The sequence below is a fragment of the Phoxinus phoxinus genome (assembly GCF_949152265.1).
Source record: "Phoxinus phoxinus genome assembly, chromosome: 22".
Lineage (NCBI taxonomy): Eukaryota > Metazoa > Chordata > Actinopteri > Cypriniformes > Leuciscidae > Phoxinus > Phoxinus phoxinus.
The window spans coordinates 2424311-2440898 of NC_136897.1; the positions used below are offsets into that span (position 1 = coordinate 2424311).

Consider the following 16588-nt stretch of genomic DNA (forward strand, 5'->3'; position numbering starts at 1 on the left):
AAATTACCGGTTTAAACTGTATGTAAATTAATTTTTTTACTGTAATATTTACAGGTTGTTCTGTATGTATGTTTTTTTTTTTTTTTTTTTACATTTTAACAGAATTATTCTGGCAACCACAGCTGTCAGCATTTTTTTTTTTTTTTTTTTAAACAAGATTTTTTTTTTTACAGTGTTTTTATTTAATGAAAAGGTATCTAATGCAAAGGGAATAGAAGGAAAAGGTGAATGTTTGGGTCTGGATGGGACAGTCAGTATCTTTTGCCAGACTGAGATGTTGAAAGTGTGCTCAGCCCTGCGTCCCTCATGGCGTGTCAGACATAAAAAGTTTACCTTTACATAAGATAGTACATTTTTATTTCTCTATAGGATAAATGTGAAATATATCATTTTAGTTTTTCATTCTGTTATTTTGCCAACTGTCTACTTCTATCCTGCATTTTTAATAATATTACATGTATTAACATTTCTAAGCAGTTTCTCTTTCAACTGCCTGTTATTCATTTATTTATTTTGCCTTTCTGATATAATGCCAATTACACGAGGAGCAGCGAGTGAAGGCCAAAGCAATTTATCACAGAAGGATAATACAATCAGATTTGATTCCTCCAGAGGATTTGCTTTCGCTTTTGTTTACAGGAAATAATGAGGCCTCCATTGCTCTGATGCCGTTTAAAGCGCAGATGGTTGCTAATGTACTCTCTGATCACTGGGTGACAGAAACAAGACACTTTTGATGAGTAGCTGCTAACATTTCTATCAAATATATATAAATAAACACGCACCATTAAATGTTACACCACCACAATTTCTGTTACACTTCTCCTTTGTGTGTGGGTGTGTGGGTGACTGGAGGAGTGAGAAAAGACAGAAACAGAAGTCAGGTACATGCTGCAAACGTGCGTGCGTGCATGCGTGTGTCTGTGTGTGCGTGTGTGTGTGTGTGTGTGTGTGTGTTCTGTTTGAGGTGGGTCTGCATGTTCATAGCACTTCCTCTTTTGAACAGGGATTTTGTTTGTCAGTTCAGTTGTTATTTTTTATGCTGCTCTCTGTCTCTAGTCTCTCTCTCTCTCTCTCTCTCTCTCTCTCTCTCTCTCTCTCTCTCTCTCTCTCTCTCTCTCTCTCTCTCTCTCTCTCTCTCTCTCTCTCCCTCCCTCCATCTGCTCTCTTCTCTATCTGTGTCCATCTCATTTAGTCTTTCTCTCTGGATCTCCATTTTGCGATATGTCTTCACTTTGGTTTGGGTTCTTTTATTTCAAAGTGCTGGCACCCTGAAGTTTTTTTAATGGTATTGGGAGTCACTTCTCTCTTCCTCTTTCACTCTCTCTCAAGTACTTTTTACATTGTGTTGCCGCCGTCATCCAGTCACATTTGCATGAGTGACGTTTGTATTTCCTCCATCAGCAACAGAAACGACAGTAAGAAAACTAAAGAGGGAAGAGGAACCAGGGGCCTCAGTGTTGAGAGAAAGTGCCACAGTCACATGCCGTCGAACTCACTCTTCCAAAGGTGGATTTTTGTCTCCACGTTTTGGATTTAATTGGACAACCTTTAGCTGCTGCAGTTTCAGCTTAAAGTTCTGGTGAGTGACCCATAAATGCACTATCCTAAAGCACACAGGAGATCTTCTACATCGCTTTGGATGTGCTTGATAGCAATATCTTTCTAGTGTAGTGATGTATACATAGGGCACAGACAAAGGAATGTGAACAATACAAATAATAGGGTATTTAAATGTAACTTCTGCAAGTGATTAAGGATGAAAGGTAATGCTAAGATGTATTAGTTTATATATTGGCTTTCAGCTTGTACCTAAATCATTAAAAAAAAAAAATCATAATGATGTGATTTGTGAATTCACATTTGTCTTAAATCTATTCTGTGAACAAACAAGTATCATTTCAAATTTAATAATGAATACATATAGAGACATGTTTTAAAATCATTATTTTTTTTGAAGATAGACAAATTTATGAGAATGAGCAGAGATTAGAAAATGCATGTTGTGTATAACTTTCATGCAAACTTTCTGCAAATGTCTTAGGGATACGTTTTTAATTTATTTTAAAGTGACGTAGTTACATGCTACTATATATACTTAAGGGTTAGGGTTTTTATAAAAACAGTAAATTATGCACAATTACAAGTAACTAACCCTAACCGTGACTCTATAGTAAATACATGTAGGTCATTAATATTACTCAGTGCTTATCTGAGTGAGTACAATGTAACTACGTCACCTTCAAAAAAAAAATTAACTGTTTTTTTAACAGAACTGTCTTTTTCAACTCTAAAGGCTGAAATATCTCACAACCCAAGCATACTTGGATTCATGTGATACAAAAACTAAAAAGAAAAAATACAAAAAGGTTAATAAAGAGGAGCTTGTTTAACAAATGTGTGTCTTCACATTTTCATAAATGTAAAAAATAATCTGGTCTAGGAAGGAGGTCCTTGATGCTATCATTCTTCTAGAAATGAGTCACAACTTTACCACCGCTGTTTTTTGCTCATACTCCTCTGGTGCTTCTGCAATATGCAAATATTGACCATGTGTTCGCATTAAATACTCCTACTAGTCTAACAATCATAGCGATCTTGAATTATCTTTATCACATTTTTACATTTCAATTATTAACTGATCAGAGTAAACGACAATAGTTGTCAAATGTAAACATTGTATTGAAGTGAGCAAATTTAACCAGTTGTTTCTGCTGGTATACCATTTTCTTTTGAAGTCCAGAATAGCCAGCCTGCTCTGAAACACATTTTGTAGCTTCTACCCACTCACATGATGGTAATCTGTAATAAGGTGTTAAATCTAGGTTTCTTTAGCATCTATCACCTGCATTCCAGTTCAAATAGGGGGAGGAATCCTTTGATCCAGAGGAGTCCAAACCTAATGAAAAATAATAATAATAAAACTGTTTCATTTTTTTTTTAGGTAATTAGTGAGCTCCGTCTCCCAGCATCACAAGGGTTGTGTTACCATGGCAACTAGCAAGCAGAGCTTTGCGAGAGCTACCGAGCCTCAGTGTTCAGTGTCTGCACAGAGAGAGAAGGAGACGCATGTTCAGGCCCCTTTTACGACTATGTATGTCCACAACGTTCCTGCCCCTGGCCTGCAGACATACCCTCAGGCCCAACCTGGAGCCTTGCAGGATCCAACGGTTCTACCACTGTTCCTGCCAGGGATGTGTAGCAACTCGTCTCTGCCCTCTCTGACACTGCATATTGCCAGCAGGGCTGCTTTACAACAACAAAGGCTAGTGGCTCCAGCAACCTCGGCCAGACCAAAGCCAATTGGGAAGCATATTTGCCCACACTGCGGAAAGGACTGTCTGAAGCCCAGCGTGCTCGAGAAACATCTCCGTTGTCACACAGGAGAGCGACCGTATCCCTGCACTACCTGTGGCATTTCCTTCAAGACACAGAGTAACCTTTATAAACACAAGCGCACACAGGCTCATGCACGCCTTTCCAGCGAATCTGACAAAGGCACTTTCAGCAGCCAGGAGAGCATGGAAAGTTCGAAGGACAACTGCACCAGCCCGTCTTCTGAGATGAATGGCGGAGATGTAAAGAGAAGCAAAGAGGTTTTTCCTGTAGTACCAAGTCAGGTAGACTCTACAGTGACTAGCATTGAATGGGCATTACGTAATGCTGCCATGGTTGGATTTAGCACAACACCAGCACTTCAAGACAAGGTAAATTCTTTGAGAAAAACTGTGGAGTTTTCAGTCGGCATTAAAAATAATCCTGCTATCCAAGAGACAGGTGAGGACGGATGTACATCGTCCATCCCAAATCGTACACCGCTTCAGAGGCAGGAGGCTTTATTTTCCAAACCTTGGGATTCGCCCAGGTCTCGGGGAAAATCTCAAAGCCACGACAGTACAGACTCTGGCTTCAGTGACAGCAGTGAGCATCCCTCATTGAGCAGTCCCGGGGCAAGTTTGCACGATCACACTGTGGAATCATTTAAAGAAACTCCAATGGAACAGCAAGAAGCAAGTGCATCCCAGACACCAGAAGACGGGAAAAGCAAGGTGTCCGTTCAGGAGAAGCAGAAGCTGGAAGAACGCATTTCAAAGCTTATATATGAGAACAGTGTGCTGGTGGACAATAAACAACTGGAAAATGTGCGTCCAAGAAAGACAGTATTGTCAAAACAAGGAAGTATTGATCTTCCCATGCCGTACACTTATAAAGACTCCTTCCATTTTGAGATTAGGAGCAACAAGCACATCCCAAGCTCTCAAAATCAAGACAGACGAGGTGGAGCGATTCTCAGCTCTGTGCCAACACAACCCTCCACTTGCACAGATCATGCGCCATTAACGCGAAGCAGTTCTTTACCCTTCACTATGGGTGGCAAACCCACTGACGGAGCAATGAATTTAAATCTTAGCAGAAGGTGTAGTGCAGGGCATGTTTACCCATTTAGATTACACCAACATGCACAAGGTCATCGCTCACTAGTTAGGCAGGTAGCGGTAGATGGTTTGCCTCCAGAGAGATCCCCGGTTGAAAGAGGCAGTATAAGCAGTCTTAGCTCAGATGCAGACAGCACTGATTTGGGAACGGAGTCATGTATAAAAGGAAACAACAGGAGAAAAGCCAAGAAATTTGACTACACAAAGTGGCACACTTACAAAGGTGGGACATTTAGGAAACTGTACAATACTGAGAAAGACTATCCACTGAAGATGAAAAAGACAGCATCAAGCTCTGAACAAGCAGAGAGCCTGGAAACTCAAATTAGCCAACAGAGAGACAATGGATCCGTGTCTCTGAGCTTTACTTCCGGTTCTGCTGTGAATGACCTTAAAGTGTCATATACCGGCATTGAGAATAATAATGCAAAGGGGCCAGACATGGAAAGGGATGAATCAGCAACACAACACTTCGATTGCCGTATCCCATCAGAGAGGAAGAAACAGCGCACTGGGAATGATGTGAAAATGACCAGTATTTCAGATCCAAGAACTGGACAGGCAAATGAAAATATGAGTCAATCACTTCTATCAACCTGTGCGACGCAGACTTCCATCACAGTTCCAGCACAAAAGCTCAACTTGCAAAATCTCCACCCGCAGGGTACCTTCATACAACAGCTCTCAAGTCCAAGGCAGTTGCTTGGTAATACACTTTGTCTGATCAGTGTAAGTGGGACATCTGGCCTGCCGTCTGGTTCTATCACCAGCTCTTCGGTCCCTGAAGCCAAGACCAGCTTTCCTCCAAAGTACCAGCTGAAGATCCCTTCCACAGATGGAGTGTCGACTTCTTCTTCCGGATCCACGTTAACACACAACACTTGTTCAACCATTCCAGCTCTCGGGCAAAGCCGCCAAACTACAGTGCAGAGCCATCTTGAGAACAGTGTATTATCCTCAAACCAGAGTCAGGGGGCTTCAATAGTCACAAACTTTGACCAGAGTATTCAAGATGTATTGTGTACGACAACCTCAATGCCTATGTTATCGGTTTCCTGTTCAGGGCTGAATCACACAAACACTTCATCCAAAGTCCTGACACAACTTCAGTCTACCACGCCTACACTGCTTTCTCCTACGCTACATCCACCGGTGCAGAAGCAAGTGTCTTTGTTGCAGAGCAACTGTGCAACCGGTGTGGTGGAAAGCCAGTCGACAGTTCCTGTATCGTCTGTAATGCATCACCCTCTTAAAGTTTTAACAACCTCAGAGAACGCTCAACCTGTCACATCAACAAGCTCAACGTCAACAGTGAGTTATTGTTCTGAATCTGATCTACAAATCTATCCTCCACCAACAGTTCAAAACCATCCTGCCTCCCCTGTGAGTGAACCAGGAAAACATATCGGTCTTACAGCGGACACTAAATCCACAGTGTATGAGAATACGCTGAACAGCACTGCCTCTATAATGGCCACTGGATGTGACTTTCAAGGGTCCCAGTCTGAAGGAAAGGTGATGGTACTAGATGGCTCAGCACAGGCTCAAAACACGTTTTATGTACGAACAGCTGACCTCCAGATCGTCATGCAGATCATATCCGATGAACAGTTGGCACTGATAGAGCCTCACATTGAAACAACAACTTCACTCACTTTAACAAACCATACATCACTTTCACAGGACTTATATAGCAATGATGTGACTAATGTGTGCATGGAACAGGAAACGGTAGACAATGGCGAGATGAGAAACAATAACACTTCCAATCGTTGTGAATCTGCCAGTTCAGTAAACAAAGCAGAAACTGTTCATAGTTTAAACTCTCAAAATGCCAAACATTATGCAAACGGCAGCCCTCAGTTTGTGTCATCTTGGTCACATCCACAGACAAAGTTTCACATCACAGCCTCAGTGGATTGTAATAAAAATACAGCTGGAGAGTTGTATGAACCCCAGAAGATACCTGAGAATCCCCAGGAGAGAAAACCTGCTGAGTTTGAGGTTATCGCAGAGTCACATCACAAACCAGTGGCTGGAGACGAGCCTCGTTCAGTGGACAAGAGCTATTCTAGAAGAGAAGATTACAAAGAGCCCCAAAAGTGTTCTGTCCGTAACCCAGATTTGTTTAGCTCCCCTGCGGATCAAATATTCACAGAGATAATGGAGCCAAATCACGTTCACACTAAGCCAGTGGAGCCTAATGAAACAGACCACCTCGTGTCAGTCATGTTATCGGAAAATGGTGAGAGGGTTGAAACAAAGACAACTATACAGCTCACAGCTTGTATTTGTGAGAAAAAGACTTCTACCGCAGAATCACAGCAAATGCATACCGTGATAAACTCCAGTAAGCCCAACAAGCCATACTGTGGCAGCTCACATTTAGATACAAGGGAAATGAGAGCATGTGACACAGGTGAGCTCAGCTGCACGCATGGGACCCTATCGACTGGTCCAGGACAAACACCTACACAGTATGAACTCCAACAGGCCTTTGCTCTAGGCCCTGATGACTTTGTGAATGACACTTACAGTCAAATAAAGCCATCATGCCTAATGGCGAACAGGACATCTAACGTTCAGAGCATTCTTGAAGACAGCACCAAATGTGGAGATGTCCATACACGCCATGCCAATCCGGAAATATTTACAGGTGGGACCAAATAACTATTATATATCTCTGCAAGGTAATATTGTCATGCTGTTTACAGTGCAGTGCTTGTGAAAAACAACCATAGACTCCAGCTAACAGGGAATGTTCTCAGAAGTTTGGCTAACATGGGAAGGTTTTCTCAAAATTATGAACAAACGTTCTTTAGATAACATTAATGGGTAGCACTTTATAATACGCATCATTAGTCAACATTAGTTCATGTATTAACTAACATGAACTAACAATGAGCAATACATTTGTTACAGTATTTATTAATCTTTGTTCATGTTAGTTAATACAAATACAGCTGTTCATTGTTTGTTCATGTTAGTTCACAGTGCATTAACTAATGTTAACAAACACAACTATTGATTTTAATAACGTATTAGTAAATGTTGAAATTAATATTAACTAAGATTACTAAATTCTAAAGAAAGTGTGTTCATTCTTAGTTCATGTTAACTAAGGTAGTTAACTAAGGTTAACTAATGAACCTTATTGTAAAGTGTTACCCATTGATGCAATGTTTGTTCAATGTTATGGTATTTAATGTTCTCAAACAATATAGCATAGCACACCCTAACATTAGAACAAAACATTATCTGTGCGTCGTTTCTCTAAAATGTTTTAGTTGGATGTTCATCATAGATTTTTTAAATGTTACTTCTTGTTTCAGAAAGTTCAGAGAACATGAAGTTCAGAGTAATATTCAAATACTGTTTGCAAAACAAAATGTTCCCTTAACGTTTGAATAACCAAATATTTTTTTTTAACTGGATGTTTTGATAGATTCAGAGAACATTCTCATTACTCATTACTTATGCAAAAGCATAGGGACCATTAGAAAAACATTCTTAGAACAAATTTCTGGGACATTATAAATCATAAACACTGATTTCAATGGGTGTCATAACATTTTCTCTTCACAAGGTGGCGACAAGAGATCAAAACTTCCCATCTCCCTGTGTTACTAGACAATGCTTTATGACAAGGCAGACTTCCTCTTATTTTATAATTATTTATCTCAAGCACTACATGCAAGTGGCCTCAATGAAATACCTCTATGAAAATAATTTGAGATTCCTATCTTACATGAAAGAATATTGTCCAATTACAGCAGCACAACAGTTCATTTGCATTATGAACATTAATTTGCATTAAGTCACATGCTTTTGTCACATAAGAATATTACCAAAATCGTGCAATCGTGCAATATTTTGAGAAACGTTCAAGAATTGAAAGTGGACAAGTACAGAAAAACCTTGCTATTAAAGTAGTAATGTAGTAAAAAAAAGATATATATTTACAGAATTAAGAATGAAAACTTAAGAGAAGGATTCTTGCATGATAGAGCATTGATTACACCAGTTTAGAGCTCACACATTTTAGTGGCCAAAGAAACAAGTGTTGTTTCATGTATTGATAGAGACACGCCAGAGACATCTCAGATTGGGATGCAACACTATTAGAATAATTATGTGGGAAAAAGGGTAAAGCTGTTGAACCATTCGGTCTTGCATACTCAAGTCGTGCAGCGATAGCAGTTCACAAGCAGAATCTGTTTTGAATTCAGTAGGATCACCAAGATTTTAGTGTGAGAGGGTGAATCTAAGGTGAACATCATTAAGTTGTCATCACATTCTCTGCGGCTTTTTCCTGTCCTAACCTTTGTAATCCCACTTTGTAATTCCTTCACTGACCTGGTGTTACTCTTATTAGAGTCACTTGTTTGAGGGAAACATTTGATCCCTGCCTAAATAGCACACTTAAGAGATTCCCTTTCATTAGGTCACAGGTCACCTCCAATTAGTCATATGAAGAAGGTCAAAGGTCGATCAGAGAGGCTTAGAATAAACAAAACATACCGCCCTTCTAATAAGCGTCTTATTAAAAAGCTAAAGAAAACTCTTAGAAAAAATCTATGGATGCTTCAATGTTTAAGTGAATTGTTGATAAAAAGTTGATCAACAGCAATCTTAATCCTCCCGACTAGTCTTGACTGGAGTGGATTTGATTGGTCAGATGTGTTCAGGGAATACACAGGGCGCTCTGTAGATGGTCCCCACCAGAGGTTGAAATGAGATTGTATGCCGGTCTTTATTCCAGACATCTGACAAGAAACCTAAGAGCCAAGCGTAGCCTCCTTTTCTGAGCAATGCTGCGCAAGAGTTCAGCCAAACCAGTTCCACCCCAGAGAATCTGACCGATTGTTTTTCATCAGGACAATCATTTTTATATCTCCACCACCATAATATATAGTAGCATATGTTGGTCGGTGTGCCTTGATATACAATGTGAAACTGTCACGTTCTTTTTTTCTTCATTTGGCTGACATTTGGTTTGCAATGAGGCATAAATTCCAGGAGGCTGAATTACTGTACATATGCTTTCTGGCTGTAACATTTGTATTCAGAAAATCAGTCTTATGGTCAGTTTAAAAGAGATTTCTGTGACCAGTTTATTAGTTTTGGACAAAAAGGTTTTTCGTTAGCATAAAACCTTAAGCCTATAATTTTTTGGCAAAAGCAGCCAGGCACGTGTGCACCTTTTTTTATAAATGGTTATGTTTTAAACAACATATTAAAAGTAACCCTCCCATAACACTAGTCAAGTGAATTTGTCAATACTTGGAACTGCCTTTAAGAATTTACATACAATAACATTTTGAAGAACCAAAAGAGCAAGCGGAAACCCAGCTTCAAGAACAGACTCTAATATATATGTAAGGGATAATGTACATCCAGCCGGATGTTATCTCAGAATAAACCCGACAGGGTGATCAGGATCAGGTCTTCATCAGCCTGAAGGGGTTTATTCTGAGATAACAACCGGCTGGGTGTTCATTTTCCCGCTTATTACACGTAAATAATTAAACACGAAATATTAATCTTAGTTGAAATATTTTATTAGGAAACGCAAAGGTATTTAAATATTAGGTATTTAAACGCAAAGCTTCCGCGTAGACAAAAGTTTCTAGCGCAGCAAATTCAAACTAGACGGACATTTAAGACACTTATTACACAGAATTTCACTACATTTATCATTATGGAGATAAGAGATATTGATTTCAGATTAAACTGTTTTAAAACGTTTCTGTTTTGTATCTTATAATCCAACAGTGTACAAAACAAAAGTCACAAAATGTCCGCCGCTGTGTTTGTATGAAACACGAGAGAGTCCATGATACTGGATGGCATAATTCAATAACTGTACACAAAAAATTGATTTGACTGAGTTTTAATATTTTATTAGCTTACTAAACGCAAACCTTCCACAAAGAAAACCCGTTGCTAGCATTGTTGACTTCAATAACCCAGATGAGCCTTTATTTTCAGAGGTTGTTATCTGGGAATAATATACCGCTGGATGGCACGATTGACCAATCAGAATCAAGTATTCCACAGAGCCGTGTAAGAAGCAGCATTTATTAATTCTGTTATTGTTCTGCTCTCAGGTCCTGGGGAGGATGATACCCTCAAAAGCCTGAGGTTTCAGAGGGATCCTGGGACGGAGAGCAAGGAATCAAACCCCAAACAACCGGAGAGTGGAGGTGGAGAAGGAGAGAGACCGAACACAGACATGGCTGACACCAACATCACACACACCTTCACATGCCAAGGCTGTGAAGACAATGGAGAACAGGACAAAAGAAAGGTAAGAGAAAAGAAAGAAATGACGTGACACACCAAACACTGAATGTGACATCTGGGTATATGCAGTCAAACCAAAAATTATTCAGACACTTTGACCTGACCATGTTTTGCTGAAGTGTTTTTTCTTTTATTGCTAATGCAACCTTTACACCACAGACTGAACGAAATTAAGCATTGCTTGGTAATTGGTTAAATTGGTATTATCTAATTTAACAGCTGACAGATATTCAACATAATTCATGTGTGAGACAGTCAAACAGAAGGACGGACAAAACCAGTGAAATTTCAACCGATTTGATACTCGGAGTTCTTGTCATATTTTATTACCATTTTCTAAACATCATATTGTATCTACCATTTATCTATAGCGAATAAACTGTGATAATGTGAGAAATGTTGAAGGTGTCTGAATACATTTTGGCTTGACTTTACTCTCTGTGTCTGATTGAGAGGAAATAACAGTCTATATTCATCATTCAAAAAGAGAAATGTTCATATCCAACCCGTAAACAAAGCAATACTTTCTTACCATTTTGAATATGAATCATGTTGATCAGTTGGTCTTAACTTTCTTCATCCCAGACGTCATGTTGTTATGAAAATATTTGCATATTGTAATGCATAAGATGAAGATGTAAAATTAGAACAGCCTGTTGTGTGTGTCCTCATGAATTCATCATTTGCTCACTTTCATTACTTTTGCTAATCTTCTTGTGCACTGGTTCGCTAAAATGAACAGCCAATCAAGGTGATCTTATTATTTTACTTTATTCCATGCTATCCACTTTCTGCTGTAAATGTTGAAATTTCTCACCTGTGAGACAAATAAAGGTTGATCTAATCTAATCTAATCTAATCTAATCTAATCTAATCTAATCTAATCTAATCTAAACACGTAGGCTGGATCCGAAATCACATACTTCCCTACTATATAGTAGGCGAAAAACAGTATATGCAACAAAAAAAGTATGTCTGAATTCACAGAACTCATAAAAGAGCAGGAGAAAAGTCCCCGGATGATCTACTACTTCTGCTGAGATATGATGAACACTTTACTATCCCATGGTTTTGTTAATGACAGTGAAGCAACGCAACTAACGCTGGTAGAAGATTTTTATTTATCAGTCATAACTTATGAAGAGATATAGCGCAGGCAGTGGACAAAGATGAAACTTTCTAGAGCGCATGTGTCGAGCCTGCGTTCGCGTACGCTATCAAATGGAGTATACTTTGAAATGCTATGACTGTGTCTGAAATCGAGTAGATACTTATTTTGAATAAGTGTTCTGCAACTGATTAATGTAAAAATAATAAAATGCGCATGTGTGGCCTGTGTATACAAAGTAGGCACAGTTACAGAACGGTGCGTATACAGGGGACGAAACTATGTGATGCGCATTTTGTGATACTGTGTATACTTTGGGCTTTTCCAAGGTAATATGTAGTAATTTTATGTTTCTTTTGACAACAGGAAGAGGAACATCAGACATCCGCTCAAGTGTCCCTCAACATTTCAGAACCTCTTCAGCATGAACAATTCAGCGATTCAAACAATCCAGAAGCCTCTGTTTGCACAAACACCCTTTCACAAACATGTCAACATGAAGGTCAAGGGGAATGTAACAACAACAACACCAGCATGGGTGAATACCTGGAGATCAGCGCTTCTCGAGAGACGAGCCCACAGGAGACATCCTCACTAAGTTCCGGTCAAACATCAGTGAATACAATGCAAAATGAATTCCTAAAGGAGACGCAGACAAGGGGTTCGACGAGCTATTGGATTTACTCAAAAGGCTCTCAGGTTCAGATGCACAAAACAAGTGGCACACCGGTATCAGCCAGCGTGTTGCAACATAACTGTGGCGCTTCGAAGATTGAGTCTGTCAGTACAAGCATTACTTCATCATCCAGTGCTGGGCCCAGTTATTGCAATGCTTCGAATCAAATGTCCAGTCAAGAACCGCAAATATGTCCCCCAGTCATACATAGCAACCCAACAGAGCCTAAACCGCTCTATTTATGCAATAATAGTTACCTGGAAGATGAGGACAGTAACAGCAGTAGTGATGATGAGCAAAAGCTAGTCATTGAACTCGAGTAAAGTGTAAGTACACACAAACAAGACATCATCAACCCGTTCTCACTTCCAACGTGTCCAATACTGCCACTTGTCCAAGAAGTGGCAGGATTGGAAATTTGCATCAATCCTTACATCAGGACGGAAACTAATATTTTAGCGGCTTGCAATGAGAAACCATTGCTATTAGTAGGCTGATGGTCATTTTATCATGAAACTATATACTGGGGAATAATTTTATCATCACAACATACTGTATGTTATGTACGCTTCTTTCCGCCACAGAATAAAACTTTTTAAAAGATAATAGCGACTTTTTATCTCAGAATTGCGAGATATAAAGTCACAATTCTGACTTTTTTTCTCTCAATTGAGAGTTTATATCTCGCAATTATGACTTTATAACACACAATTGCGAGTTTATATCTTTTCTCAGAATTGTGAGATATAAAAAAGACAATTCTCAAATCTGATTTTATAACATGCAATTGTGACTTTATGTCACTCAATTCTGACTTTATAATTTGCAATTGCGACTTTATATCACACAATTCTGATAAAAAGTCAGAATTGTGAGATAGAAAGTTGCAATTACCTTTTTTATTTTTTTATTCTGTGGCGGAAACAAGCTTCCATAGTATGTTGTTGTAATAGTCAGAGATAAAATTTCAGATTAACAATAATAACAAAAATTGTCAATATTTCAAGCGAAACAGTTGCTCTGTACGAGGAACATACCCAAACTTGATCAAGACCCCTATCTGAACGCTGATGCTGCACACACTCAAAAACTTCCGCCTGAAGAGACACAGCCTTGATGTCAAATACCATTTGGTTTTGGGACAGATTGCATCATGCTAAATTTCAGATTTATCTTTTAAATAAGATGTGAATGTGTTCACAGAGGAGGATTTTCAGCCATTAAAAACGTAAGTTTCAAATGACATCTGGCCCAGTTGTGGACCAGATACCGCATGGAATAACTGACAATAGCATATCAGGGCCTAATCTGGGCCAACTGTGGCACATATGGTGGTCACATGATCACATGGGCTATAGGTCGTGGGTTTGATTCCCAAGGAAAGTGAGAACTGATAGAACGCATACGTTGAATGCAGTAAAAATCACTTTGGATAAAAGCCAAATGCATAAATGTTTGTCATTTTTATGTTTTATATTATGGAAAAGTGGTTAGGTTTATAGGGTAGATATGAGGATGCTCAAAATCTCTATAACATAAAAACCTTTTCAGATTTTCAGAAGTAAATGCTCACTCAGTATATAATGCATCTTTCGTTGGAAATAAAGAACACATTTGTGGACCAATTTTAGCAAGCAAAATTATCTAGCTTTGTGTTCATAAAAAAATGATGACTTTTTTTCATCACTGTGGGAGTACATTGAAAGATGTCTCATTACAGCAACGAGCTGTTGGCTGTGTCAGTAAACAGATGCAAAAAAAGACGCTTTTGGCTCCTGTATATCTTGGACAAGCTGTAGTATTGGATGCCTTGAGATTGAGAATGAGTTGCAAACACGCAAACACAACACAAATGTTGTTTTTACATCATGTTAGGGTTATTGAATTATTTTGCTGACAGATGAAACAAATTGTAATTACTGCATTCTGTCTGTACTTCCAGGTGTATATTATGAACCAGGTCAGATGGGCTATAGTGTGGAAGGCAGAGCATAAAGTGCATCTGATAATCGCAGGGCCGTTGTCCACAGTGCGCTGACCACTAAAGCATTCGGCACTAGATAACCACTAAGACCCACAGGTTCCTTAACACATGGAGCACAGATAGCAAAACGTTTTCTCAAATATACACAGGCAATCTTCATTATTGTGTTCATACCAAGCGGAAACCTTCCTGTCTCTCTCTTGAAACCAAAGTGGAAGTGACTTTGACTGCAGTTCATCGACTGGCCACTAGAGACTGGCTGCAAAAGAGAGTCAATCCCATAGACCCCCATGTTAAAATTCCCAACTTTACAGCAGATTTTTTTTTTTTACAGGCTGGTGCAGAAAGTGGGTTTGGTCTATATAGCTAATTTTGCCCTTCATGACGACTGTGAGGGGGTGAACTCATCCGTTGAAATTATACTAAGCCTTAAAGATCTGCATAATTAAGGGCGTGGCCATTTGAGTGACAGGTGGATTGAGCTGATGTCACTACTAGCCGTTTGTCTGCTGTGTGTTAGTCACGTGACCTCAGCTAAACCGCCGCGCTGCACATTTTCGGTTATCCGGGAGTGACGCGCTACCAAGATGGTGACCAGTTTGGGCTTCAAAAGCACTCTTCTGAAACCTACGGGTGACGTCACGGACACTATGTCCATGTTTTTTTACAGTCTATGGTTCAGACCCACAGGTGCATCCAGGTGCACTTCATGTCAACACTAAACACCCAGGCAGTTCCTGCATCCTCACGCTATACCGCCCATCAACACTGATTCATCCTGCGTCTCACAGCCCTAGGAGTTTCAGCTTTTACTCTGGGAAGGCACCTGGAGAAAGCACGCAGTGGGATGCACACGATCTTCTCTTCTCTTTATGCGACTCACCATGTCTGAATAAGCATAAAGCCTTGGCCCAAGAGTAAACTCTCACAACGGGGTTTCACAGAGATCAGTCATCGGTGATGGCAGCGAGTCAGACAGTGGGAAGCCAATGATAGTCTGACTAAAAACACTTTTATTCATCATCATAGACTTTAACCTTCCTGCTCTGTCATCAGTTCTCGCTGGCTGGCTGGATGCCACTTGTTGCCTTAGACAAAGACATTTAATGCACAACGGCTGTAATTATGATCCTTGTGTAACCATACATGTATATTCAGATGTTTTTAAATGTTTTTGAATTAAGCTACTGTTAAAAAAGCCACTGAACTTCTTTCATGCTGATATAACTGTACATTGTGGGCTTTTTGATGAGTTGTTTAGTTGAGTGTAAAATCCAAATTCTTTGTCTAAATTCTATTAAAGTCATATGGTATTGTATATATATATATACACGTCTTCACTGTACATTCTCAAAATTATGTTTTTAACATAAATCAAAATTATGATTACCCTGCAACACCTTAAAAACCACATTACACCACAAATCCTTTGAAAAAGTAAGTCTTTACTGGACAAGTTTGACTGTTTTTCTCAATCGCTTAAGCACATTTTTCTAAACATTCTGTAAACTTTTTTTCAATCCGATTTTATTTTTCTCAAAACAAGTTCAGATCTCTTAACAATTCATTTCTCGTTCACATCAGATTTGAATTTCTTATTGATTTAAGCAAATTTCATTTACAATTGTTTACAATTTGCGCAATGACTATGTGTTATTGAAAGACAGAGTATGTAAAAATGAACAAGCAACTGATAATTTTTGTACATGTAACACATTGCTGCAAATATAAATGTACTGTATAAATACAAATGTTAATTTTCTTTTTGTGTACTACAGTGTTGACTTTTCTCAGTCAATTTTTTACCTACTCTCTGAATCTGTTTACACTGACAAAACTGATATTCGTGTACAGTATAGAAAGCAGTTAAGGTCAACAAAACACTATGGGGGGGGGAAAACATGAAATATATATAACAAATATTTCCACATGAAAAAACATTGAAACACTTTGACCAGTGTGGCTCACATGATGACAAAAACACTTTTTATTTTGGTGTCTTTGGCCAATTTATTGACACAATAACTAGGTTTTGCAGCATGAATTAAATGCCGTAGAGTTCGGATGTGCCAGCGAAG

The 16588-nt window shown here is 39.1% G+C and overlaps 1 protein-coding gene across 1 annotated transcript; it reads left to right on the plus strand.

Annotated features, from left to right (window-relative positions):
* The first annotated feature begins 1459 nt into the window (after positions 1–1459).
* On the plus strand, positions 1460–16272 carry znf831 (zinc finger protein 831). Its single transcript, XM_079597548.1, has 5 exons — positions 1460–1582; positions 2945–7092; positions 10547–10746; positions 12217–12852; positions 14469–16272. Exons 2-4 carry the CDS (start codon positions 2991–2993, stop codon positions 12847–12849), a joined length of 4935 nt encoding a protein of 1644 aa, XP_079453674.1. The 5' UTR covers positions 1460–1582; positions 2945–2990; the 3' UTR covers positions 12850–12852; positions 14469–16272.
* Positions 16273–16588: the final 316 nt, after the last annotated feature.

Excerpts from the sequence above, each read along its gene's own strand:
- znf831 (XM_079597548.1), top strand. The coding sequence starts at position 2,991 with ATGGCAACTAGCAAGCAGAGCTTTGCGAGAGCTACCGAGCCTCAGTGT. Across the intron at positions 7,093-10,546 it reads CAATCCGGAAATATTTACAG|GTCCTGGGGAGGATGATACC; the intron begins GTGGGACCAAAT and ends TTCTGCTCTCAG. Across the intron at positions 10,747-12,216 it reads GAGAACAGGACAAAAGAAAG|GAAGAGGAACATCAGACATC; the intron begins GTAAGAGAAAAG and ends TTTTGACAACAG.